This window comes from Amphiura filiformis, unplaced genomic scaffold (assembly GCF_039555335.1).
Source record: "Amphiura filiformis unplaced genomic scaffold, Afil_fr2py scaffold_35, whole genome shotgun sequence".
Classification (NCBI taxonomy): domain Eukaryota; kingdom Metazoa; phylum Echinodermata; class Ophiuroidea; order Amphilepidida; family Amphiuridae; genus Amphiura; species Amphiura filiformis.
In genome coordinates, this window is record NW_027305499.1 from 84,635 (window position 1) to 99,293 (window position 14,659).

General features: G+C 35.4%; 1 protein-coding gene across 1 annotated transcript in view; it reads right to left on the reverse strand.

Moving 5' to 3' along the window:
- The window catches only part of LOC140143973 (mannosyl-oligosaccharide 1,2-alpha-mannosidase IA-like), a 94,648-nt gene that overhangs the window by 25,954 nt on the left and 54,035 nt on the right, over positions 1 to 14,659 (reverse strand). The window contains exon 5 of the mRNA XM_072165806.1: positions 11,996 to 12,119. Coding sequence (XP_072021907.1) covers positions 11,996 to 12,119 — 124 coding nt within the window. The remainder of the gene's footprint in view (positions 1 to 11,995; positions 12,120 to 14,659) is intronic.

Genomic DNA, 14,659 nt, shown 5'->3' on the forward strand with positions numbered 1-14,659 from the left:
CTTTACAGATCCAGAAATTTCCTCCCCAACTTTTCAAGTTCTGAACTACTGCATACAACTATTCTACGCAGCCTTTGAAGATTGAGAAATTTCCTCCCCACCTCTTCATCAAAGCTGAATCTTCAATAATGCATGATCAAGTTTCATTCCTTTTTACTAGTGCGATAAATAGAGTACTTAAAGCACACTGCATCACAGTCATCTAACACTTGTTGAATATGCATAGAAATAGATGTGAAGATACGAGTTATGACTACACCACTACACACCATAATGGAGCATAATTTGATAATGGTCTAGTACAAAAAAGGAAAAAAAAGGAAATTAGGGCATCGGAAGTGCCCTCCAGGGTTCGATACTCACAAAATACTATTTGTAACCCGAGTATATTACCATTTTCATAGCGTTGAAGCATCTGAAAATACCCTCTACATTTATGACTATAGGAGTGTCTTGGCCCACACTTGAAACGCTTCTTCTCCATGCAATATGCATCGTGAGTATAGAGAATCATGTTTCGCAGGTGGGCAAATGCTAACATGATTTGGAATGCATAAATCTTTTGTGGATTCTGCCGAGCCGAATGAGTTGATCCTATCAAGTGTGGGTTTTTATTGCAGACTCGGTTTGGTATTATATTTGAATTTCAAATGGGTAAAACTGATCTGATACGATAAGGAATGGATAGCTGAGTACATTTTGTTAATAGTGATGTTAAGTTAACTTTCTGATTAAAAAATGACTTGGTACATGTGTAGGTAGCACTGGAGTGGTATTAACAATATGTGCAAATTTAATCTAGAATTTATAATCTACACTATAAATGATTCAAAATTTAGCAATAACAGTTAGCAATTTACAAGAACGGTGAAGCTTATAAATAAAATCTGCTATAGAATTACAATGTATGCTAAGGTGTGAAGTATGCGAGGCTATACTGCTATACATAATATAAAATGCTAGCTACAAGTACATGTAACCATTAGATTTTCGAAGGAAGACCATTTTTAGAGGGGTGCCATTCTCAGGAATTATAATATGTACAGTGCCACCAACAAGGGGGTTAAGGGGTGTATTATCCCTGGGCCTGGGGTCCTAGGGGTCCCGTAAAAATAAAGAAAACATACATTAATGGGCCCATAAAAACAAAAAAGGCAGTGAATATGTACGACTAGACAACAGTATAGAGTATTGGGAGGCCAGCTTTATACAAAATACCCAAAATTGGCATTCTTGAATATTAATAATAATAAAAAAAATCACATATACTGCAATTTGATTTTCAAGCTCCAATTATTTTGGCTTTATAACATAATATATTGCAAGCTGCGTGTAACCATGATACAATTGTCATGCACTGAAAATTATATTTTCAGGAAATATTAGTAACAGCCAGACTTCCTTTGAGATATTCATAACTTTGACAATATCTGTAACTGCCTATTAATGTAGGCACACAAGTTAATTCAAATTCTTCTCAACGGACAAAATGAAGACTATCAATAATTATTGTTTTGTAAATTAAATTTGCTGAAATAATTTTCAACAAATTGGTCAGACAGGAACCAAGAGCCTGTGTGGCAGAGAGGAGTTTATATCATAAAGTACTGGTGTACACACACACATATATCACAAAATTTTAAAACACCTAACAAATTTTAATCTCCAAAGCAAAAATACCCCTGACAAGAATATCTTACGCAAAATATTGCCTGGAACGACAAAACGCCAAGATTTGATCAACAAAATTTAATTTACTAATAAAACCCTTAAACAGATCTTAGGATTGGAATGGTAGGGCTAGCTCCCCCAATGCCCCTTTCTCCTGTAATGTAGCCTCTTTGCCTTACTCCAAAAAGAAGAGTAAACTCTCTGCAAAACTCCCTGTGTGCCAGATCAGCCAGTCACACAGTTCCACCATCGTCCGTCAGTCCATGGTTCCACTAAGCTGTACTTAGCTTCACAGATCCTGTGTGAATGCTTTAGGTTTTATAAATCCAATTTGATTCCCTGTCCGTATTATATATCATATAATTTCCTCTAGAATTACTTGCCTGCGCAGGAAATAATTCTTGGTAAGCTTACTTTAGATGCAGGTCTTCTATGGGGAATAGAGTGATTCTCAAAAAAACAAAGTGTCTTGTTTTATTTATTTTTTTCATTTTAATGAAAATATCACTTTTTAATCAAGCATAGTGGCGTGCTATCAAACTTGGAACTTTTGCATGTGAATTCAATGTGATTTTCCCAAAAATAATTAAAAGTGACTGATATTCTATTTTCATGAAGTTACCTGAAACTTGGCATAATCGAAGTAGATTTAGAGGCTTAATAAAATCATGAAAGAAAAAAGAAAGAAAATTCTATCAAATTCCAGAAAGGTAATTTAGACAGAAATTGCTTCAACTAGAGCAGAGCAGTACACATATTAACAGCCATGCAATACATCACATTTTATCATAGACAGTAGAGAGAATGTGCAAGTACTGGTAATAGTAATGCTGTTTAATGGATGCACTCCCTCTGCATTGGGATTTGGAGTTATATGTATTTTGAAGACAATCTTGAACTTGATTTTTTAAATTCCAATAATTTTGCAGAGGAAGCACCACATAATGAGACTTGAGAGTCATTGCTGGGGAAAGTCAATGTAAAGGGCACGGTGGCGCTGGGGAAAGTCAATGTAAAGGGCACGGTGGCGCAGCGGTACAGGCTTGAGCCCCGGTGGTGCCATCATGTTGTGCACTTCTAGGCAAGGCACTTTACCTCACTTGCCTCTCTCTACCCAGGTGTGAAATGGGGAGCTGTTAGGAATATTGTCCATTGAGCGCCGCCCAAAGGTATGAGTATCATGCCTTGGGCATTGTATGGCAGCTGACATGTTCTAACGACAGCGGACTAAATGTAAAGCGCTTTGAAACACGTGAAAGGCGCTGTATAAATGCCAACATTTATTTTATTTATTTATTTTTAAAAAAAAAAAAAAAAAAGAAAAGAAAAAAGCAGAGCAAATATTTCACCTAGATTAGCATTGACTTCATATGAAGTTCCAAATCTGGCAGCACCTTCTAAAACTTTATTCAAAAGTAACAAGACTTTGCATGAGGAATTCTTCACTTAAAATCAAAAACTTTGTTTTTCTTAGAATCAGCCTAAGTGGGTTAACTTTTCATCTTGTTTGCACTTAATTTGCAAAAAGTAGGTCAATCGGAGGAATGAAGTTTGCTCAGTATGATCATGAATTGAGTATCTTAAGATATGCATCCAGGTTATGTCAATTTTGCACTTTACAAATATTTGTTTTCTAACAAGTAAGACTGTATTGAATTAACCTAGTTGAATGATATCAAAGATAACATCTGACATAATGTGGTATGAGATTTTTGAGAAAAAATACAATTATTTTTCAAAGATCCTATTTAATTAGGTAATTAACATAATTAAGTGCAATTATGTACCCCTACGAGACGGATCATATTTTCTACCTTACATGGAGACATATCACCCAAGCATATGATTCCAAACTGTTGAGATAAATTGCTTAACCCTAACAGGACAGTATACTACAAAATACTACTTGATATATGCGCTGTTAGGCATGCATCCCACGTGGTGTGATGACGCAATCGCCCTAAGTGATATATAGGCACGGTTTAGCTGGCCAGCGAAGCCCAAGACCCGTGGCAAAGTGTCGCCGACCCAGTGCCTGGCATGCGAGGGGTCTAGGGTTCGAATCCCACCCAGAGCAAACAACTTCTTTCCTTCTTTTCTCTCTTTATTCCTTCCTTCTTTCCCTTCCCGTCGCCAAAAAGCCCTTAGGCGGTTAGGGTTAAGCTGCTTGAAGCAAAAATGTATTAATATCACATTGGCTCACAGAATGTAAAACTGGTGGTACATGTACCACCATGGGGGATGATGATGCTATCATTATTTTGCTCATATCATCTTAAGGAACCAACCATTAGATTGTAATTCTAAATGACAATATCCTCTCACCTCACTAATCACATTAAATAGAACATTTAAAAAAAAAAAGACCACAAAAGACAGTGACCGCGAAAGACAGTGACCCATGAAAGGCAGGCGACTGCTAGTATATGGTCATTTTCACGGTAAAGGGTGTAACTTTTGATTTTTAGGGTCAAAATTTCAAACCACTTAAATATGTTTCTGTTTACTGTAATCATGCATAGAAGCAACTTAAATTCCAGTAAAATAGTGTTTCAAGGCTTAAACCTTTTGATTTCTGATAAAAATTTGACATTTCCATAACATTTTGGTTAAAATCTAAGAAAAAATGTATTTTACATAAGCTCAGAAAATTATGACATGAAAGCTGGAATACATGTGAAATCCCATTCCAAAGTAAGTCAACAGATATAAGTTAAATTTTATACCATGTTTTGCTATGTTTGTAATTGCAATTTTGAAAATTTTTAACATCAAGGGTCATTTGCAATGGAAATTTCCCAACCTTAAACATATTTTTTAAGTTTTAATTGGGTTCCTAAAATAATTTAAATGTCTAACTTCATGTACAAATACTACTTGATGAAAGGAACCTCCCAGCCAAGTTTCACAGAAATTGGAGTTATTTTTAGAATTGGCAATTCAAGCGATTTGTGTTTCGGAGGCTTCAGTTAACAACACAGGTGATCATAAAAGTAAAATATTTGGCTAACTACTACAAGTTGACATGAAAAAATAGGTAAAAAATATCACAATTACCAATTTTCATGCTTTGCTTCAAAGTATTGAATTTCAGTTGTGACAAAAATTAAATTATCACAGCAAGTCATTTTTTTTGTTTCGGAGGCTTCATGTTTACAATGGTTAAACATGGCAGAAGTAGTTTTTTGAAAACAACACTGTTGGGATCATCTAAGCTGTTATTTTCTTGTGTGTATTGAATCAATGATTCTATGCGGCAGATATTGCAGATTTATAACATGATAATTTTTCACCCATTTGTTAAGTATGGTGTTATTTGCATGTGAAGCCTCCAAACGGGCTTTCTTGGATATCAGTATATTTTTCAAGCATTAACCATAATATCAATTTTTTTTTAAATTTATGACATTCTGCACATATCATGCAACAATTACAATGCAGATATCAATATGGAACATACAAATTTAGATATGCATAGATGATAATTAAGTTTTCTTTTGTTTCGGAGGCTTCATTTGTTTCGGAGGCTTCAATTGTTAACGGAAAGTTTGTATTGGGTCCCATTTTCAAACGGTGATATATATCTCCATGATTTAAAAACAAGTGACTTGAGGATCTACTTTGCTACATTTTGATAAATAGATTGGATGAGCTCTTTTATTTATATTTGCCCAAGCTTGCTGAACAGTTTGTTTCGGAGGCTGCAAAAAAGTTAACGGAAAATCGGCTCTTTGAAGTCAAGATTTTATAAAAATTTTAAAAGCTTGCAAATCAACTAATTTTTGTTACCCATTTCAAGTTAAGATATCAACTGTTATGAATCAAGAAGAAGTGAAGAAATAACCAAGAATTATGAACCAAAGCTATACCCACAAAGTTTGTTAACAATTGTTAACGGAAAATGAAGCCTCGAAGCGACAAATATCAAGTCCGGTTCTCAAAAATACAGGGCTGTTCACAATTAAATCTAATGTGGCAGTGTTTACTGAACATATGACCGTACTTTCAGGATAAGAAAAATTATCCATGAACTAACTGAAGAAAACACAGGGTTTTACCAAAATGTTACTGTTTTTTACAGTTTTTCAAAATGGCAATATTAGGTACATTTAAGCCTGCTAAAACTGAACGCAGTAACTCCCGAAGATGATTATGCTACCCAAGGTAGCTGCTAACTAGATGACTTATGTGGCCAAAAATCATGGAATTCTGTGGCTTTATTAGAAAACTATGGATCAAAATGTTAAAAATCCAAAGTTACACCCTTTACCGTGAAAATGACCATATCTAAATCCTAAAATTTACTGGGGGTTTAAGACAAATATGAGCTTTCTTCAAAAGCCGAAATATCAATTGTGATGCAGTAAAGTGGGAGGATGAAGCTGTCAACTGGTCGACCGCATGTAAGCTTACATTATCTGCTTCAATGTGGTCAACTACCTTTTAGCTAACATACTGCTAAATGCCAGCATGACTTAAGTGAGCAGTGCTTGTGACAGCATTTTCATCACAATGACATGCATGACTGAATCAATGTTATTGACCAGTGTGTGTGCAGAATCGGCATGTGTGCAGGTGAACGTTGGCCATTACGTTTGTGATCGCAGTGCATAATACCACACTGTTCTGGTGGCGTAATGTTTTGTTACTGGCCCAGATATTGATTATCTTTAACATCATTGATCAAAATCTATAAAAAGTACACACTTACAAATGCAAAAGGCTGTCGTTTTTAAGCGCCAGCACCTATAACTGCCCCAACGAGACCAGGTATTGTCTGTAACCATGGTAACAATGCCAATGTTGACAGTGATCTTGTATTATTTCCAAGTTCAAATTACGCTCTTAATACATTTTGAGAGTGATTACATTATTTTCTAGTACACATGTAATTAACAGGGGATTCTTCACCGATTTTTACCGGTACGTACATGTGTACCATATTTCGCTACTGCACATTTGTTTCCTTAAAATCCAACATAATTTGTTTAAACTCATAATAAATCTTATGAATGTTATACTGCAAATTACCATTGTAAATACAGGTAACACAACTTCTAAGTTCCCCCTAATACTTTTTAAAATAAGTCGAAAAAATATATTTTACGGAATGTAAAAATGTAAAAAGATATGTATAGCCCTGTTTGTTTTACCCCTGTGGACCAATTTATAGCGTCATACATCATTGCGTTCAGTCACAATGGTTAATTATGTAAGAAAAGAGGCCGTTTTAAAAGTTGCACCTGAGCCCATAGCAAAAGTTCTGAGTTCCCCCCAAATACTTTTTAAAATAAGTCGAAAAATATTTAACGAAATGCAAACTTGTAAAAAGATATGTGTAGCCTTATTTGTTTTACACCTGTGGAACAAATTATAGCGTCACACGTCATTGCGCTCAGTCACAATGGTTCATTATGTAAAAAAAAAGAGACAGTTATAAACTGTGTTAAAAGCTGCATCTGAGGCCCTAGGAGTCAACTCTCAAACAATTCAGGAGGACAGGCCTATTCATGTGTTTGTTCAACAACTTTTCCTATACCTTTGTACAGGCGCCAATCGTTGTTAATCCGCGATGAATCCACAATTTCCCAGTAGCGTATACGCGAACGCAAGTTAATGGAAGCGCGTATACGCGATACGCTTCAGAAATTTGCCATACCTAGAACTTGTGTGCGCTACATGTTGTTTTCATTATTTTGGAGGAAGCGGCTAAATATTGCTCTTTTATTCTGTAGTTCTTTTCCTGCTATCAACAGGAAAGCATCGATCTTCTTGTGTTTAGTGGCAATGACGAAACTGGTCATTCCTCATGAAATAATCGTGTGAATTAGACGATCTTTAGCTTGTTTTCGTTGTTGAAAGGGATTCGATCATGTTTTGCCGTTGTTCATCATCGATGAACAACTCGCGTCTGGCGCGCCTGCGTGGTTTACTTCGTGAGGCCAGCTAAAGCTAAAGCTAAAGCTGCCCTCGCGAAATCACGCAGACGACGCAGACGCATCGTTGTTAGTCAGTGATAAACTGTGAAACATGATTGAATCTAATATTACAAAAAACCTGACTGCTATGGGCTCAGGTGCAACTTTTAAAACGGCCTCTTTTCTTACATAATTAACCATTATGACTGAACGCAATGATGTGTGACGCTATAAATTGTTCCACAGGGGTAAAACAAACAGGGCTATACATATCTTTTTACATTTTTACATTTCGTAAAATATTTTTCGACTTACTTTAAAAAGTATTAGGGGGAACTTAGAAGTTGTGTTACCTGTATATAAAGCCCACACATTATTTAAAATGAATTACATAAGGCCAAATAAAAAAATAAACATGTTTCACGTCCCCTCCCGCTTCCTTTTTTGAGGTTTTCTCAAATAAATTTTTATTTTTTGAAATTCAGTTATAATTTTTCAAAAAATATGTCTAGGAAGTTGGAATGCTTTCTATAGCCTTCTTGAGATACAAGAAACATTTTAGGAAGGTTTTGTGATCATTAGAGGGGGTGTAACTCTCAGAACAACAAATAAAAAAGGGCCTCCTCCTTTTTCCAGGCATTATTTGTATGTACGGATTGTACACTAAAACAGCTCTAAGTATGGGTATTTACACCAATTTTGCGATAAAAAATAGAAAATAAAAAGCCCCCTCTTCCTCCTTTTTTTTTTTTTTTTTGACGTGAAACATGTTTTATTTTTTACTTAGCCTAATGCATCAGTTACTTTGAGGGGGAAGCAAAAACAAATATATAATTTATATATCGCTGGGTGATCGTGAGAATTGTCACTCTTACAAATAATACATGAATCAATGCAAAGAAAATACAGAAGAGGATTGGGCTATTCAGGTTGAAATCCACACTACCCCTGTGGAAGATTTTGGAAATATCTTCTACAGGGGGAGTATGAATTTCATATGTAATTGGTCAGGGTTAATCATTTTTAAACCCATAATCCCATTATGGCTTTACCTACATGTATGTTCCACAACTGGAGTGAGTATTTTAAATGGAAGTAACCGATTGTCTAATCTATTTGAAACTCATACTCCCTCTGTGGAAGACCTAAGCTAAATCTTCCACAGGGGTAGTGTAAATTTTAAATGGAATAGCCCATTATATTGAATTGCCAATACCTCTTGCCTTGAACTTTAAAGATGTTACTAGCTTTACAATATTTAAAACCCTTTTTGCTTATTGAAAAACAGTTATTGCAGTCAGCTTAAAATTATAACGTTAAAGTTCTCCACTTTCTCAGGTAAAAAGAAACTTGGAGTTGGGTGCTGTGTGCTCTTGCCTGTCTAGCTTGCAAATATAAGGAAGGTGTTTTTTATACCCTAAACAAATGTGTAAAAAAGGGCCCCCTGCAAGCTTGTCAATCAATTTTGTCAGTGAACAAATGTGCATTAGAGACCATAGCTGGATGTTTCTTGAAATAAGTCTACAAATTGTACATCCTCAGAATTATGTTGAACACATCAGATTACTACAATTTTGTTATATTAAATTCACTGTGGTTTCTAAATCGTTTTCTTGCATTGGGAAAAACAACTCGACATTTGATTCAGTTGAGGTGTTTATCCACCCAAGGTACGTCTGTAAACAGGGAAAGATAGCTTATAAATCCTTCCTTATATTTGAATGTCAGGCATGCAGGAGTAGCATCAGACAGCTCCACCTTGTGTTATATAGCCTAGAGTCACTATTAACCAAAATAGTCACACTCATCGTGCAACAGTTCACACTCTTCTACTAAACACGATCTATTTGACCTGCGGCTTTGCAACTCTGTGCATGAGGTTTGGTACCTAAAACCTTGCATGTTTACAGATGTATGCAGTGTACTGAACTTTGTCTCCAGTGGACTGTGATGTGTGAGAATCGAAGCGAGAGATCTGTGAGAACTCCGCAGATGTTTGCCTAGCTGGTTTTGCCCGAGTGAAGATTTGTCATTTACTGTCCCATGAATGGAATAATGCCTGTATAATTTAGTTACAAGCCAACCAATTTGGGTTATGTCGCAGCTTGTTTTCATGAAAAAAGAGCAAGCAAAGTTACTACACTGGTTTTTATATCTTATCCGAAAGCTACTCCGAGTTAAAACAAGTTAATGGGAGATAAATAGGAGGATATGACAGTGCGGCAATAGGCAATTAAGATGCATTGAAAAATGATCTCAGAGCATCAACTTGCTCATTCGTCACAGAAGATGCGCTTCAAGAAATTCCAAAAGGGAAAGCTGCAGCAGCTACAAGAGTTAGAATATCGTTAGTTTTGGTTATTCCTTCACATAATTTTACATGAATATTAGGGCTAGAATTAGGGCTCATATTGAAATACCCTACCACGCTTTCACACAGAAAGAAGGCAGGATTCCCCTCGCTAAGTGTGCGCCTCAGGAAAGCTCGGTCATAAAACGGATGGATTATATGCATCAGTGATACACCCTGCCTTTTGAAGTGGTCTGGTGACAAGGATTATAATAAAAGTTTATCAAAGACTGGCAATTTTATTGATTGTTGAACTAATTGAACTAATCGGCTCATCGCACAACCCAGGAAAGCGCGCTCCTAATTCAAGTGGCTAATTGCAGTGTTATAATCACACAGGATTTTAACAAAAGAAGGCTAGCACAGGAAAGCTGCAGGATGGCGCACACCTTCCTGTGTAAGGGAATTTCAATATGAGCCCTTAGGGAAAGGGCTCAGATTAGGATAAGGGTTTGGATTAGCTTATACACAAAATAATTACATGAAGGAACAACTGAAGTTGGTCTGGAAGTTTCTCATCAATAGATCCCCAAATTGAAAATGTCAAATGAGGAAATAGTTATTGGGTGACCATAAGATAGGCAATTCCAGTTGAAATACATACACCCCCTATGGAAGACATGACTTTAATCATCCACACAGGGAGCGTGAATTTCAAAAGGGGTTACCTGAATGGGTGACTCCATTTGAAATCTACACCCCCTGTGTGAGAGATTAAGATCATGTATTCCATAGGGGAGTATGGATTTCAAATAGAATATATTCCAAGGATCCAGAGAAAAGCTGAATTGCCTGAAGACAGTGTTTACTCTTGAATAAAAACAAGTGGGCACTGTGCAATATGACTGTTTTCTCATCTTTCTAAGTGTAATATCTGCAGTGGTGTTGATCTGAAAATCTGAGCAGCTGAAATACTGAGGGACGTAATCTGTAGGCGCCTGACATGACAGAGAGTGCTTAATTCAGTGACAAACAGTTTTAACCCCATGAGAACTACCTGCCGATTGGCCAAAATGAAAATTGTGTCCAATTTTGAACCAATCAAGGAGGGTATTAATGAGATCATCAGCAAATGCAAGTTTGACCATAAATAATTTAAAGCCGAGTCATAATTGGCAACTGAAATGAGCATATCAAGTTATCAACCAATCAGAAATGCTGTTAGATGACCAGTAGTGTCCAGGGGTTAAAATTGAATAAATGAATAATTATCACCCCCTTCCCTAAAAAGTGCCCATTTAGATGTTTTCAAGTGACAACTGTTTAAATTCCCATCTTCAAGTACATGTAATACTAACTTCTGCAAAGCATCCAAATAAAATTACCATCTAAAACTTTCCGGTCTAGAATTATGATTTTGACTTTAACAGATATTTGTGTTTTCAGATACTTGTATAATTTCCTAATGTTGATGTTCAATTCATTGCTTTAATGTGACAGTCCTCAGCACCCAGACACTAATTATATAGAATATGGTAGATAGGCTATTCGAAACAATGCTTGATCAGATAGAATAACATGAATAAGTGGGCTGCAAATACTACATAATCTTTAGTTTCTTTCATTATCAGAATGCAATATATCATCAGGAAGAGAAAAATAAAAGCTGTTAGAAGCTACTTACTATATCTTATCTAGTTTCCTCAAGAGAGTTCTACATTGACGCACTAATCATAATCTAATGTCATCTTCCGAGTGATTTTGTTCTGAATGATGATGATGATAAACACCCAATGCTTCTCTTTGGTGACACCATGTTTTGCTCCCATGTGCTGTCAGGTTAATTAAGCCAGGACCGCGACACTCCGGAGGACAGCAGAGGACAGAAAAATGTGACTCTCCTGCTAGTCTCCTACACAACCAGTTAATTATGTTTTTGTTCATACCGCATACAGTCTGGCCAGCGCCGAGACTAGCAGGAGAGTCACATTTTCTGTCCTCACATCGGTATAGGCCGTCTGCACGTTAATTGTACGGAGTGTCGCTTCTCTACCTTTATTTTCTCTGATTAAGCCCATAAACTTCTAAAAAGTAAAATAATACAAATCCAACTTACCTTTTGTAGATATTTTTGATCTCCTGTGATTTCTGACAAATATGAAAATTCTAGATGAAGTGAACCAAATTCAGCTAGGATGGAGCTTCCCCCTGAGGCCCAGCCCCAATTTCTGGCACTACCCCTGAAAAAAAAAAAAAAGCAAATATTTCAGTCACATTAGTAAATCGTGCAACTAACTTTCGAGTTAAGGGCCATATATACTCCAAATATATGATATAGAATATTTGTTCAACAAGTGTTCCTTTTTCAATATAATTCTTATCTTCTGGATGGAAAATCAATTATATTTGATGTCGAATGTCTGGTGGAAATAAATTGTCGGTTTTACGTCATCAAACATTCGTTAGAAGTTAAACATGACTGGAAATACAATGGGAATGGATTAAATAATGAAGACGTGTTGCATCTAATATTTTATGTTGCATAAAAAGTATACAGCAGGCCTTAACACATTAAGATCAAAACCAACCGATGCAAATTCAATATGAAGTTCAGTAATTTCTGCTACAATAGAAGTTCATTCCCTACGAGGCCCAGCGGCAGGTATGAAATCAAGGAACACAAACAGTCACATACACTTAGCAAGGAAAGAAAACTGTCAAAACCTAAAACCTGGATTGTCACAAGTATTTCTTCAATTCAAGACATAATAAAATTGCAGCGCTGCAGCTACAAAGTATGAAATTATATTTGACAGCAAGATAGTTGATAGAATCACATCCCTGATGGAACTAATGTAAAATGTTGAGTTTCAAGAGTTGCCTTCATGAACAGAGTTGTCAACTTCCTAAACCACTTCAGTGTATTTTCAAGACTGAAAATCAACATTTTCCATTTTTTATAAGTGTTTTTAATGTACTATTAGTGTTAAGAATATTTTCGAGTGTGTTCCGTATTATCACTATAAACAGACTGATGCCGAAGGAGGCCCATTCATAATTAAGCAAATAAAATTAAATTGCAGACTATTTCAGCCCAAAATGAAAATGCATTCTGGTATTTGATGGACCAGTGGGAGCGTGAAGCGTGCAAAATTGTGCAATTTTACCCTACCACAGTGATTTTCAGGCTAAAGAGAAAGATGCACAGGGCAATTAATGCTTTACTTTTACTTCTATTAGGATTTTTATGGGGGATGTCCCCCCATGGAGAAATGTAGAGGGTTCATCTCTGTTCCCTCCCCTCAACTTCCGCCGCCCATGACAAAAAGTTGTTCATACTATTGTGCCATCTGGCAAAATGAGAGTAACATTAATTTTTAGTAAAAATCAAATTATCATAGATATGAAATTCAATTTGTAGGGGGAAAAAGAGCAATAAATTAGCTTATAAAAGTTGGTTATTTAATATCTAAAGCATGACCCTTACTGCAAAAATTGATGTGATGACAAAATAGTTGCTGGTATATTTCATCTCAGCACAGTACAACAAGTTTGCAATTTTGTTTTATTCATCTATGCTCAAATCTAATAAAACTATATATAGGCCTACGTCATATGCTCAATTTTATCTCATTTTATAACTTTGAGTGCAAATACACAGAGCCGTTATCACTCTTACCTTGTCAATCATAGTAATTGTTTTATTCTTCATGCCTAAAATGCAAATTTAGTGTAATCAAATTTTTAAATTTTAAACAATTTTTCAACATCAGAAATACAGAACTTCTTCAGACATGAATTGAACCCAAAAATATAAATAAAAATAAATACAGAAAGAATGCACGAATCAACAAACAAATTTGTTTAAAAGAATCTATTCAACCACGACTAATATGATGACAAAACTCACAGAATATGTTCAGTAAAAGGTCATTTTCATATTGCAATGTATATCAGACTATATACACCACTGAACATTACGTGACCAACATTAGGCCAAGTAAAAAAAGAAACAAGTTTCTCGTCCGCATTTTTTCAAAAAAGGAGGAGGCAGGGCTTTACTATTTACTATTTTTCAATTTTTTGCTATTTTTACCAAGATGGCCGCCATGCTAAATATGGCTGTTCAACGTATATGGTCATTTTCACGGTAAAGGGTGTAACTTTTGATTTTTAGGGTCAAAATTTCAAACCACTTAAATATGTTTCTGTTTACTGAAATCATGCATAGAAGCAACTTAAATTCCAGTAAAATAATGTTTCAAGGCTTAAACCTTTTGATTTCTAATAAAAAATTGACATTTGCATAACATTTTGGTTAAAATCTAAGAAAAAATGTATTTTACATAACCTCAGAAAATTTTGACATGAAAGCTGGAATACATGTGAAATTCCATTCCAAAGTAAGTCAACAGATATAAGTTAAATTTTATACCATGTTTTGCTATGTTTGTAATTGCAGTTTTGAAAATTTTAACATCAAGTGTCATTTACAATGGAAATTTCCAAACCTTAAACATATTTTTTAAGTTTTAATTGGGTTCCTAAAATAATTTGAATGTCTAACTTCATGTACAAATACTACTTGATGAAAGGAACCTCCCAGCCAAGTTTCACAGAAATTGGAGTTATTTTTTAGAATTGGCAATTCAAGCGATTTGTGTTTCGGAGGCTTCAGTTAACAACACAGGTGATCATAAAAGTAAAATATTTAGCTAACTACTACAAGTTGACATAAAAAATAGGTAAAAAATATCACAATTACCAATTTTCATGCTTT